General features: G+C 42.1%; 1 protein-coding gene across 1 annotated transcript in view; it reads left to right on the top strand.

Annotated features, from left to right (window-relative positions):
- The first annotated feature begins 241 nt into the window (after nt 1–241).
- Nucleotides 242–14,006, top strand: part of LOC146206352 (uncharacterized) — an 85,176-nt gene continuing 71,411 nt past the window's right edge. Inside the window, exons 1-5 of the mRNA XM_084591023.1 lie at nt 242–655; nt 5,559–5,650; nt 5,745–5,819; nt 12,055–12,097; nt 12,179–13,044. Coding sequence (XP_084447149.1) covers nt 601–655; nt 5,559–5,650; nt 5,745–5,819; nt 12,055–12,097; nt 12,179–13,044 — 1,131 coding nt within the window. The 5' untranslated portion in view covers nt 242–600. The remainder of the gene's footprint in view (nt 656–5,558; nt 5,651–5,744; nt 5,820–12,054; nt 12,098–12,178; nt 13,045–14,006) is intronic.

Raw genomic sequence — 14,006 nt, 5'->3', positions numbered from 1 at the left:
CTAACGCCCCCTGGGAAACCGTGCATCTCTTCACCCACTTCTCTTTCCTTTTGTTTGTTAGTTCTCTCTGTCTGGTCTTTTCTTCTCTCGTCCTTTTACTTTTGGCCTGTGCACCGGTTCTGGTGCCGATCTTGTAACGTTGTTTCAAAGTGTATGGCCGTTTGGTCCCGAGCATCATCATCATCATCATTATCAGCCGATCCAAATTTAATGACACGTGACCGAAGATATCCGTCCTGGAAGTTGGCTGCCACTCACTAGTCTAGTGGTTTTAGGTGTCTGCGCCTCTGCGCATGGCTCTGCGCGCGCTCGACCGGCCGTGGCTAGCTAGCTTTGTTGTAGAACTCGAGCTCGAGCGCTCGAGGCATGCTTTTTTATGAGTTAGAGTTTAGTTGGCGCAAAAGAAAAGGAAGTTGCAGCGTGTGACCCCGCCGCTGATTCGTTACTTTGTATCCTATCGCTGACTGCCACCTCTCACTTCGGCAGTTTTGTCCATTTAGTTGATACATCGATTGTCATTAATGGAACGCGGTGTGCGTACACTGATGTAGTTCCAGAAGTTCGACCGCTTTCGGGCTCAGGTTCATTCTAACGCCAAAAATGACAGTAGTCACAAAGGAAGAAGCTTTGCAGCTCTTCAATCTCGAAGGCCCAGGTGAGTGAACCAATGCTTTCGTTGCAACTTTTAATTATCCCTTGCGTGGTGCCGGTATGCCTCGGCAACGACTTGGCGTTCGAATCGCGGTCCAGCAGCACTATGACGTCTACTGTATTCATCAGTTTGTAAGAGCAGTAAATACATTCGTTACTTTGTATCCTATCGCTGACTGCCACCTCTCACTTCGGCAGTATTCTCCATTTAGTTGATACATCGATTGTCATTAATGGGACGCGGTGTGCGTACACTGACGTAGTTCCAGAAGTTCGACCGCTTTCGGGCTCAGGTTCTTTCTAACGCCAAAGATGACAGTAGTCACAAAAGAAGCTTTGCAGCTCTTCAATCTCGATGGCCCAGGCGAGTGAACCAATGCTTTCGTTGCAACTTTTAATTATCCCTTGCGTGGTGCCGGTATGCCTCGGCAACGACTTGGCGTTCGAATCGCGGTCCAGCAGCACTATGACGTCTACTGTATTCGTCAGTTTGCTAGAGCAGTAAATACATTCGTTACTTTGTATCCTATCGCTGACTGCCACCTCTCACTTCGGCAGTATTCTCCATTTAGTTGATACATCGATTGTCATTAATGGAACGCGGTGTGCGTACACTGACGTAGTTCCAGAAGTTCGACCGCTTTCGGGCTCAGGTTCTTTCTAACGCCAAAAATGCCAGTAGTCACAAAGGCTTTACAGCTCTTCAATCTCGATGGCCCAGGTGAGTGAACCAACTTTTAATTATCCCTTGCGTGGTGCCTCGGCAACGACTTGGCGTTCGAATCGCGGTCCAGCAGCACTATGACGTCTACTGTATTCGTCAGTTTGTAAGAGCAGTAAATACATGTTTTCAAGGCGCTTATGGCTAAGAATGTTTGTTTTATATGCAGTCAATTTGAATTTACTGCGAGCTACCGATGCGTCCTTTCAGAGCACGTTCATTACGTTTCCTCTAACTGATGGGAAAGAGTGTCATGTGCCCCCACCTTTTATGTGTTTGTTTTCTTGTTGATTTTGTTATGGTTGTCGTTTTACTTCATCACGGCGCGTTTCCGTTGTCTCAGTTTTCTTGTTGATTCTGTTACGGTTGGTCGTTTTACTTCATGATAGCGCGTTTCCGTTTCAGCAAATGTATGTTACAACTAAGGTAAAACATGGTGACCGTCATATTGTCGAAAAAAAAAAAAAAGCCCGCTTCGTAAGTTATTTAGTGTCGATGTTCCCGAAGGATTTGTCTCATTGGCAGAAGAGCAGTGGATTACATTAATGTGGACATAGTCTGGAGTCTGGAGGGTGCCTCAAAAGAAAAGGGGCATTTCGTTTTGCATTTTCTTTTATTCAAGCCTTGCTAATATGTTGCTGTAGTGTCATGTTTCTTATAAAAGAAATAGTACAATAACTTTTTTATGTAACTTCGAAGATTCTAAAAAAACTAGAGCTCCTTTTCACAGCAAATATTTTAATTGACATGAATGTCTGATAACTTCTGTCACACGGGCAAGTCCCAACTCCCTCATTTGTCTCATTGGCAGAAGAGCAGTGGATTACATTAATGTGGACATAGTCTGGAGGGTGCCTCAAAAGAAAACGAACTTCTTTTCCATAAAGGACCATGGAGGGAGTTCAGCCCTAAAGGAGTTGTCGCCGTGTCACACGACTAAAAACCAGTTTCTCTGAAACGCTGTCGGGGTCCCATTAGGCGCTGTTCGTTTTGTGTATGCATATAAAAAATCAAGTTAAAAACATGTAACATAATTTTTAGCTGCTTTCTTTTCAACAGTTTGAATTGAGTTTAAAATATAAATGTATCTTCATTCATGTGAAAGGAATGCGCTGTTACTTTTACTAGCATATCGGGTTTGTCTGTTCTACTGGCCACAATGTGCGTGCGAAATTCTTGCGTGCATGCTTGGATATTTGCACATTTACTTTTTTCCATGCTTTGCGTTGTGCTACAGTATTAAAATTAGTTATAAACTCAAAATTAATGCATATGCGTTTTTTTTAACACCTGCACTGAAGCTCACAGGGAACCAGAGTACTCCCTTTACCTGCTCGAGGGAGATGATCAGAACTCCTTACACTAGGAACTTCCTTAAACTTCCTTTCCTAAAGGACTGCCGTGTGACACTGCGCGTATCTCCATTGAGATAAAGACTACCTTGTTTGAAGGGAGTTAAAAGGAGTTCAGCTGTGCCCGTGTGACAGCAGTATTAGTTTTCTGTTGCATATTGAATTTTTGTGTGCCATAGTTTCGTTTTTGAAACTGAAAGCTAGATCATAATTGTAGTGCCTTTATTAATTTTTCTTTTTATTTTTTTTTGTTTGGTACCCTTCACACAGCATACAAGGACACCTAAAACCAGTATATGGTTTACCATCTTTTAAGTGCTTGCGGCAGAACTACCGGGGATCAATGCATACTGCATCATTTAGAACTGTGCGTTGAGCCATGAAACGTATAATCTAGAAATTTGGTGTCGTTCCTTTTTAAAACAAGCTACATTTTTTTTTTCTGTAAGCTCCCCCGCTAAGTTTTTTTTTATTTGAACGTATTGCGATTCCTTCCAACTAAAACTAGAGATTTGAAGTGTAAAATCTTGTGCTATGTCCTAGCCATGTCATTTTGGGTTACTTTATTTCTGACACTCTTGCTTAACTAATAAAGCAATTTGGCCCTGCTGCGGTGATTCAATGGTTAGCGCACTTGATTGCCAAGCCCAAGATAGGAGGGTTAGTCCCGGTCATGGTGGTGGGCGCTTTTTGATGAAGGTGAAAAGCAAGGCACCCATATTGTGCACTGTCACTGTGTGTTGATCCCCAGTTAATTGAAATTTCTGGAGTCCACTACGACATCCCTCATAGCCTGAGTCGCTTTGGGACATTAAACCCCTATAATCTACAATAAAGGAATTTGCAGGTAGCCTCATAGACACAGGCTACTAAGAAAAAGTGCAATGTACTTCTTTTATTCTGTTAAGCCAAATTCTTTGAGCCTTCATACAGAACAAATGTGGTTAACATTGAAAACTTTAGTAAAGAATATGCACAGTTTACAAATGCTAAATATAGACAGTGATGCAGAAATAGGTCAAGAAAGGTAAACATTTTAATTAATCCGTTTAGAATGAAATGGAAATAAATATAAAATTGTGCAACTATACATTGAGTGTACAGAATTTTGGCTGCAGTTAAGGAAAGTTAATGGTGACAATTGGAACACTTAAGATTCTGCAGACAGAGCAATAAGCATGAAGTGATAGGATAAAAAATACTGTTATGGTATATAACTGGTAAGAAATAAAGAAACAATATTTGCATATAAATGTGAACAGGAAGGCAGGAAGGACATGGTTCTGTAAGGTAAAGGACTCTATCATTTAAAGAGAACCCGATCAATTTAATTACTTATTGCAAACTTCAGGATGTAAGAAATTGTTCTGTAGTGAAAACCTCTCGCATGATAATATAGTTAGGAGTATTAGTTCTTTATCACATGGCATGCAGGTATGCAAAGATATGAGGTATGAAAAATGCCGAGTAGAAAGTGTAGTAGGGTAACAATATTGCACTTGAACCTGGTGGTCATACAGAGAAGCTGGGCTCTGGATAGACTAAAGTGTGAAACAAAAATGATAGGTCAGACTCCAATAGGGGGTATAGTAGTTCGAATGAATCTGAGAGAAAGCATAGTATGTAAACTGAAGCATTGTCATGTCATTAGAATTTTGATGCTTTAATGAGCTTTTTTAATTTTTCCTAGGCTGTCAGTGCTTATGTAGAACCATTAAGTTTAAATAATTGTCTAATTATACGCCAAGAAATGAGCAATGGTCTGAGGGTATATAGAGTGAAAGTTGAGTCATTTACCATGCCCAAACTGGTTCATGCTAATACTTATTAACCAGCATGCATGCATTTACATGAAAAATGCTTCAGCATTTTTGTTCAAGCACTTAATTAAATGTGTTTGTGCAGGCAGACATTCTAGCCTGGTAAACAGCTATGGTAGACTGCAGGTGGCAACTTATATAAGAACATGATGATTCTTAGCAGTCTTTAGAAAACACTGGGCACATGGCCTGCTTTGTGAAAGACAGCAACAGTTGAACCTATGACTGCATGGAGGCTTGAAGCTTTTTATTTTCCAGCATGCTTACTTAACGTTTCCTCGCAAATTCCTCCTTGTTTGTGTTGTCTCATTTCTGGTTTCCTAATAGTTCCTGTATGCTCACATATGCTTATATTTAAGGTACTTTTTTCAGTCTGCATTTATGATTGGTGGAACATGTTTATGGCCACATCCATTGTAAAGGCAGTCTACTCTAGTTTGGTTATGGCAGTATAATGTGGATTATAGCACTTGCTCACAAAAGTAATTACAGTAACCTGAGAAGAGATCTCAAGTTATAGATAAGTCTACCCAGAAGCATGTTTTTACCCTTAGGGCACTGTTTCCTGAAATAGTCAATAATGTAATGGAGCGGAAGTGTGGCTGCCAAATTTCATTCGGGGTTACATTGGAGAGCAGTGCATGCTTTGGCTGAATAAGAATTTATGATCCTTTGTGTTGTATGGGCTGGATCGGATGCTCATAGCTGCACAAGGATTAGTAGTTTATTTAGTTGTGGTGACTTGTCTGTGTATTGGAAAGTTTAGCTGGAGATGCGAGACAATTTTGGCTTGACAACGTTGTATATTTGAATTTAACACTATCCGCTTATATGTGCACTGTACTGGCACCAAGTACAGGTTTATTGTTCCTATTTTATTGCAGTAGCCCATATTATTACAAACTTCAGTGATTCTTGGAATTTTATTTCTTGTCTTACTCCTTGTGCTTGGTATAAAAGATGTTAGTACTATTTTGCGATGCCACATGCTTTATTTTTTTTTTATTTCTGCAGATCCATCTTTTTTTGATGTACTAAGGAAATTCCAAAAGCTGGCCTTGCGCTGGTACCCAACCAAATATCTTGGTGACCCACTCGCCATCATGGTGCGTGTGTTTAATTTCTTCACCTGTCTGTGCAGGCCCACTGTGCTCGTAGTGACTACCCCTATCCTTTCTGACTGTGTTTTTCCTCTTGCAGAAATTTGATAGGTTGTGCAGGTCCTACGTCATACTCACCGAAGGACTAGACTCCATTGAAGAATGCTTGACAGCTGTGAGTGTTGCTTTGTGCTTGCACTTTTATTTAACACAGTTCTGTATTTCTGGTAAACCTAAGCATTGTCCATGGGTTGTATTTTGTCGCCCTTTTTAAAAATTATGCCCAAAAGGCGGTGACTGAATCCTGCAATCTTGACGAATGATCACATTTAGCATTACCATAAAATGAAAAATAAACCAGATGGTATTGATATTTTAAAAGAATTGGACAAAAGTCTAATGCAGTTGTTTCTTTGAACTGCATTGGTTTTCATATACAGTCAGAAATAGGTGAAATGCGATAAAGTGAGCGCTTGATCTTCTCTTTGTGAATCTTATGCGCTTAGGTAAAACGACAAAATATTTAGAGATCAAACATTATGGTGTCGCAGCGCTGCAGACAAGGACAAAGGACTAGGGACAAACACAACTGCGCATTTGTGTGTGTCCCTAGTCCTTTGTACTTGTCTGCCAGCGCTGCGACACCATAATGTTTGATAACCACCACCAACTAGCCCAGCAGTATACCCTACATATTTAGAGATGCGACTCTTAACTAGCACCGCTTATAGGCCACAAAAGCACGTACCATGCGCTTGGAGCACAGTGTTTAATTCATTAAATCTCTTACCTGACACTCATCATGTCTTTACTTTGCAATCAGGACCTATAACTGGCTTGAAAAATTAAACGCCATGAAAATATGCAGAACTGCACTAAGAAAATGAACTATTACAGGTTTGCGCAGTAACCAACATACTATTTTGTTTCCTGTACGGCGTACCTATACGCAAATGGTCGTGATCGTCAGAAATTCACAATGATACACTGATATTATTTGAAGTGATTATTTGAAGTGTTTCATATCGAAATATAAGACAGGAATGACAAGCAGCTTGTCAACTCGAAGTGAACTCGAACAGTACATTCTGTCGTATTTCCTGACGAGCTGAAACGAACATTTATCCAAGGGGAAACTTTTGCTGGAGATGCCCCGTAGTTTGTGTCACAGTGCACTGGCATCGGATGCTGTTTATACAACAACTCAAACGCCGCGGGAAAACGAATTCATGACGTGAGGATTGCATAGAAACGCACGGCTAGCAGACATACGGCTGGCTCCACTTCCGGATTTACTTTTCACTCTGCCACCAGCAGCGAGGCGGTCGCTTTGCACGGGGCATATAGCTAATAAGGCTAGTGAATGGGTCCAAATGTTTACATATACATTGATGGGGGCAGACGTTTTTCTTTCAACACTCCTTTCCATATATGGGTACCATTATACTCTAAGGAAAATAGAACTGCAGCAGGCACAGGATGGAGGGACGAGACAACACAGGTCGGTTGCCACCCTGTGTTGTCTCCTCCCTCCGTCCTGTGCCTACTGCGGTTTTATTTTCCTTATGTCTCACCAACTGGCCTACAAATCTATAAGCTATCCTCCCTCCTAAATTATACTCTAGTAGGCCCTAGCCATATATATTAAGGCAAGGTGATAAATAAACAGGTTATTGGTGGCAGCTATTGTTTTCTTCATTGGTAATCTAAACAGTGTTAAAAGCAGGGGATTGTTATACAGTAAAGTCTCGTTAATTTGCCCCTATTAATTCAGAAGTTGGATAATTCAAACCAAGAGCACAGTCCCAGCCGATGCCTATGTAAGTCTCTGGCGTGAGACGCTTGTTAATTTGAACAATGGGCAGCCTCGCTCTGGTTAATTTGTATGGATATTGCGTTGAGTTATGACCCTTACGAGGTACTGTCTATTTCGGTGGTCGTACAAGGTATGATCACCGAAATAGACCTTCCTGAATCTCAATTGCATGGAACAGGGGTGCCCGCACACTTTGAACTATGGCAGGCAGGATGATAATCAGAAGCTCCCCATTTCCTATATGTAGCCCTGCCCCATAGGATTGCCTTCGCTTTTCTTTCACCTCATGTCAACCTGCGGCAGGAATTAGGCATGCGCTTTGGCAAGTCTTGCCGTTTCGGACACTCCTTGGCACTTTACTTATTTCTTTTTTTTTTTTTTTCTTTTTCCCCTTTGGGATGGTGTCACAATGTTCTAACCGCCTATGTATATGTCCCTCGCATGCATCCACATGCTGCTTCTGGTGCGCTGAAACTGCACGCTGATCATGTGGTTTCACCGTACAGCACGCTTCACTGTTTGAAAACCATCGCACAGGTGTTCATTAGATAAAATTGCTGTGCTGCAAATGGTATTTGGCTGTTTTTCTATGTCTATTCAATAATTCGAACTTTCAGTTAATTCAAACATTATTTTCAGGTCCCTTGAAGGCTGAATTAACGAGAGTTGACTGTACCTTATATAGAATTTATTACCACGGTAGTCTTTAGTTGAGAAAGATAATATGCGAAGTTGCTGGAAAACTGGCATGCTTTTTGAGTGAGCTATTATACAAGTAGCACAGGTTTCCCTATTCGGTCCTGACTGCAGTCTCTGAGACCCTCCTTCAAGAATTCAGGTGTGGAATGCAATGAAAAATGGAAAAAGACCACGAAAAGTCCCCTAGTTGTGCCCTACATCCACCGAATCTCGCACAACCTCAAAAAGGTGGCAAGTAGGCACAGGCATCCCTGTTCTTTTTATCAGGTCCCAACAAACTGGGAAAGCTGTGCTCATGCATCTGCAATGCCGTAAAACGTGGACGTAACAAAAATATTGAAGCGCCGTTTGTGAGGTTTTTTACTGAAATTGTTTACTCTGTTCCCATATCAGTGACCGTTTAGGAGAACATGCCCCAAAATTAGAGAACCTGGAGGACAAGTGCGCACTTATAGTTTCTCATGCAAGTCAGTGCAAAAAGATGTGTGGCACGCTTTGAAGGGACAGTGGTTCTCAGTAAAAGTTCAAACAAGATTGCACAGATTAGTTTAGAAGCTTACTACATAAGGAAACTTGGCAGCGAGTGCATCAACACTCCATCCTTATCTCTTCTTACCGCTGAGTTTGACTTTCTGGAAGCAGCTAACTGTTGATAAAATGAAAAACAATTTTAATTTGAATGTTATGCTTCTGCTTGTCTGCGCATGCATCCCACTATGTTGATTGTGTCATCTATCTTTGTTATGTATTTTTGAAGTGGTAGCTTCACTACATGATCTAAAGCCAAGGTCTCTGTGCACAGGAATATGACCTTGAGCCAGAGGTCAAACCACAAAACACTTGTGGTGTCGCTATGGTGTTGCACCCCATGCTAACAAAGGTCAAGGTCAAAGCAATGAACTATGACGTGGGCATATGAACTATTACGTGATAACTGACGTCACATTGTGACTAAGTATATAAGGAGGAGCGCACAGTGTGCCAGGTCATATCTGCAGCATGGAGCCTGAAGACAGGGATGCAAATGAAACTATCGCATAGACACTAGGTTTAACCATAGCTAAACAACCAGCAAATTGTTTTTTTCTCTCCTTTTTCATGCATATTTTTCACCATATACAGTGAAACTTCACTTGAACGAACTTCTAGGGACCTTAGGAAAATGTTTGTTGAAGTGTAACCTCGCTGAACTGAAATAAGTTCCTGGAAGCTTTTTCCATTAGCACCAAGAAGCCGTTTTGCAGTAAATATTATACTCGTAATGCAGCAGTAGCCTTTCGCAGCACTTTTGAACTTAGGACTGCCGTGGTCTTGGCCTCAGTCACTGTGTGCAAGCTCCCGTGAACCTCGTCTGGCACAGCGGTCTGCTGGGCAGCAGAGTCATTCATTTCCTTCAGCAGATCACGATTAACCAGCATGCATACGTACGCCTTTCTTGGAGCTAAGAGGCTTTGTAGGGCTGAAGTTGTGGCTGTGGGTGGCTATGACTGTGGATCCAATTAAGCATGCAAAGCTAGCTAGTGATTCCGCTAGATACAAGCTTGTTTAGATAGCCAGTTAAGCTTAGAGCTAAATGACTGCCAGTTTTCGTCACGCGCTAATAAAATGTTTCTCAATGTACAAATATTCAGCAAAAAGTGCACATTGTTCTGGTTGAAATACTCAGTATGACGTGGGAGACACAGGATGACGCTATAGAAAATGTTCGTAGAACTGAAATGAACCACAATTGAATTTCGTTAAAATGAAGGGCATTTGTATAGCGTTCAGTGGAGCTTCGGTGGGGGAATTTAATAAAGTTCGTACAACTGAATACTTCATTTAAGTGACTTTCGTTCAAGTGGTATTTTACTGTATAGGGTGTCACCTTCCAGCAGTAAAATCAATTGGCAGTTAGCACTTGTGTATGGGTGTTGCCTCCCTGTGATTGTTTTGTTCAGGTTTTAGGAGTGCTATTTTGACAATTGCTAACGGTACCATGCAATTGTAACCGGACGGGGCCTAACCAGTGCGAGACCCGTAGTGCCAGTCCGACGCCATAGTCTTACATGGGTGTCGGCTGCTGGGGCCGCGCCGACAGAAATACTTATCTGTATTTCCAAATTAACAAGGATTGAGTTAACGAGCATTGAGTTGCAAGTCTCAGAGATCACTCAGAACAGACGGCATCTGCCGCCATGGCTGCCACCCCCATACCCTCTGGTGCCACCGGCCGCCGCACCAGTTATGCGTTAGGCTTTACCCACTCTTCCGTGGTATTACCTGGTTTTATGTTCGTCCCCGTTTTGGACACGCGCATGCCTCTTAAATATGCCACCCTATCACGTGGGCATTTTTTTAGCCATGTGCTGGGCGCCAGGCCACCCAGACGCGGTGCTGCTTAGTTCGAGTCATGCGTAGCAAAACTGACACGTTCAGATTAACGGAAACTTTTTGTACACAGACCTTTATGGAGCTTGGCTGGACCAAGCAGTGTAGTTAGCTCGAATTATCCAAAAATTCTAGTTAATGAAGTTAAATTAACGAGCTTTTACTGTGCCTGTTAGTGCTTTTCACAGATGCATATTGACCAAAGGAAAGCAAATAATTTAGTGCATAGAAGAATGTGCTCAGATCATTTACAGATAACTGCCACCAATGGAATAATGACTGGCTCTGATTTAGCTACTGCAGTGAATGAATTCTTTATTAACATTGGCAGTGCCGGTTTTAATAATCCAGTCTTATATACAACATACTCAAGCCTAATAAATAGATTACCAAACTGTATTACCTTCTGTTTCGCAACTGCCATAGAAGTCTCTGGTTTCATTAGAAATTTGAAAGATATCTCATCGGCAGAGCATGACATCAGAGCATCTCTACTGAAGCATGTATTGATGTTTAGATGTGATGCCTTGACGTATGTTATTAACCTCATGCTTAAAACTGGCACATTTCCAAACCATTTACAAATAGCGGCTAGGATATGTCCGGTACATAAGGGTGGAAATAATTATGAAATTTCTAGCTATCGTTTGAGGTGGTAATCAGTATTAGCCTCTGTAATTTCTTGCACATTTATATCCAGCTCTCAGTATGGGTTTGCAAATTGAACGTCTGCTGAACAAGCATTGTTAACAATTAAAGAGAAAACAATTGATAACATTTTGTTTTTGAAATATATCCTTGCAATTGAAATTCTAAAGAAGGGGCAGTTTTTGAGAAAATTATACCTCTTAACACCTTCATATCTTCCATTGTAACAAGCATGCATTTTAACCTTGTGTATGGCACATGATAGCCTTAATTACCCTTGTGCCATAAATCCTAACACAGTAGAATACAATACATATAGTATGACAGTAGAAGTTACAGTAGCATTTCAGAAAAGTCTAGGCCAACTTTTAATTGGAGCTAACGCTGTATTTCCCTATGGGAGCATTGTAATAATTGGGGTTTTTCCTTTTGCCATTGGCTTCAGCATAACAGCGTTAAAGGTTGTATTAGCTTACTTGTCATCATAATGCCTCAGTTTTGAACCTTCAGCATGGGTTTTATGATTTGTTCATATTGTTTATATTTCCTTCAAAGCAGTGGCAACGCAACATCCAGTAGTGGCTGCCATTGCTTACTGCTGTCGCTTGTATGTCCACTCGAAGTGGCGAGATGTATTGATGAGTGGCGCATTTTCGATGTTGCGAAGTTCCACAGTCTCAACCTTAAAGTTACCATACGTTAGTAGTGAAGTGTAATCGTGCTAGTACTCCATTTTTTAGACTGTGCAGCGTAGAGTACTATATTTTTTCCCATTCTGTTAGAGAATCTTTATTTTGGAAAGCTGTCTTGGTAATCACTGTAAAATTCTAAGCATTCTTTCTATTCTATTTTTTTTTTGTTTTTTTGTTTTTTTCAGGCTGAAATGCTGGATGTGTTTGTCAGGGCCTTCGGACTAGAAGGTAGGTGCTGCATGAGTTGGGGTGCAGCATCAGTTCTGGGGTGTTTGTTTAGGGAGTAAAACAGTGAATATTATTTTGCAGATCTGGATTTCAACTTTGAAGTTACTTCTCGGGATGCTTCTACCCAATGTGATGAGCCATCATCTATGTCTGAATTTGGGGCGTCGGCATCTGAGTCAGATATCGCATTTGCATCTGCATCGGGATTTGCATCTGCATCTACGCAGTGCACTGAGCCGCCCTCAGCTCATGCATCTACCCAGTGTGACAAGCTAACAGATGCATTTGCATCTGTATTTGCATCTAAATTTTCATTTGCCCAGTGGGACAAAGAGGACCCACTAGCTGGGATTACAGCTGCTGAGCGCAGCAGGTTGCTAGCTGTAGCTGCAGCTGCATCTGCTATGGCATCTGCAGGCGCACCTTCATCCAGCCAGTGGAAAAAGGCTGCCCCATGGATAAAGTTAGCACCTACTGAGCACTCTGTGTTACCAGGCTCTAGCCCAGGTGCTGGGGACTCTGCATCGACAACATCTGTGAGCACATCTGCTGCACCAATGAGAAAACCATCTGCAGGTACTGGGGACTCTGCATCAACAACCTCTGTGAGCACTTCTGCTGCACCAATGAAAAAACCAGTTGCAGGTACTGGGGACTCTGCATCGACAACCTCTGGGAGCACTTCTGCTACACTAGTGAAAAAACCAGCTGCAGGTGCTGGGGACTCTGCATCGACTACCTCTGTGAGCACTTCTGCTGCACCAATGAAAAAACCAGGTGCTGGGGACTCTGCATCGACAACCTCTGTGAGCACTTCTGCTGCACCAATGAGAAAATCAGCTGCCACAGAAAAAACAAAACAAAATGAAGTTCTAGTTGCACCTGCCCCTTCCGCAGAAAAGTTGCCAGACAAGAGCACCAGGAAGGCCTCCAAGAAGACTGTAAAAGTAAGGGAGCTACTGCACCACGGAGCAAGAAACCATTTAGGAGGTGAAACTCCCGTTAACGCGAGCGAGCGCGGGTGACCAGATAAGGTCACAATTGTAGCGCCGACAGTACGGAGCATGACGCGGCCGTATGCAGTGGCGGCGGCATGCGGGGCGTCATAGAAGCTGCAGCGACAAAAAAAGAAACCTGGACTGGTTAATTTCTTTCCACGCCGACAGGCGCCGCCAGCATGATAGTGGCGCCGCAGGCTTGTGACTTTTTCTGGTCGCCGCAAACAGCATAGTTTCCACTCCTAAAGGTTTCTTGCTCCGTGTACTACACTTTGCAACCTTGCGTGGGTGCAGCGTTTTGTAGGAAAATATAAAAGTGTAATAAAGCTTTCTTGGTTACCATTGGTTGTTCAAAATAGGATTCGGCTCTTTAGGAGGTTTTCTTGATTTTGCTTTGACTTGCTTTAATGCGCAAGCATTATATGCCTGATAAGAAACGAAGCTCTGTGTGGCCCAGCGTCTGGAAGGATGGTCACGGAAAATCGGGAATAGGTGAAAAACTGGCAAATTTTTTTTTAATATTAAGATAATGCGGTTAGGATATTTAGACTGCGTTCTTGTGGCTTGTGCAGCCGCAGGTGCTGTAGGTGGGACTGGTAATGGATTTAAGAAATGGGTGATAGTAGGAGTTAGAAACGTCAGTCTAGTCTGGAAGACCTTAGTGCTTAGCTACAGGTGCAAGTTTAACACATTTTAGTTCTGCAGCACATCGTAATGATATTCTAAAAAGATTGCTCTTGCCGTGCTATTCTGTATTTCTTCGAGAACTGTCAAAAGTTACTTTTGACAGGGGTACCAAACTGCTCCTGCATATTCTAGTTTGAATCAAACAAATTGAACCCCTTCAGTGTCAAGCTTTCCTAGCAATGAGGGGCTCGTTATAATACAGTGATAGGAGCCAACAGTTTGTG

This window comes from Amblyomma maculatum, chromosome 1, assembly GCF_055883805.1.
Source record: "Amblyomma maculatum isolate TAMU_Amacu chromosome 1, ASM5588380v1, whole genome shotgun sequence".
Classification (NCBI taxonomy): Eukaryota; Metazoa; Arthropoda; class Arachnida; order Ixodida; family Ixodidae; genus Amblyomma; species Amblyomma maculatum.
Note: the sequence above shows the minus strand (reverse complement) of the source record. Positions and strands in the feature narration are given on the sequence as shown.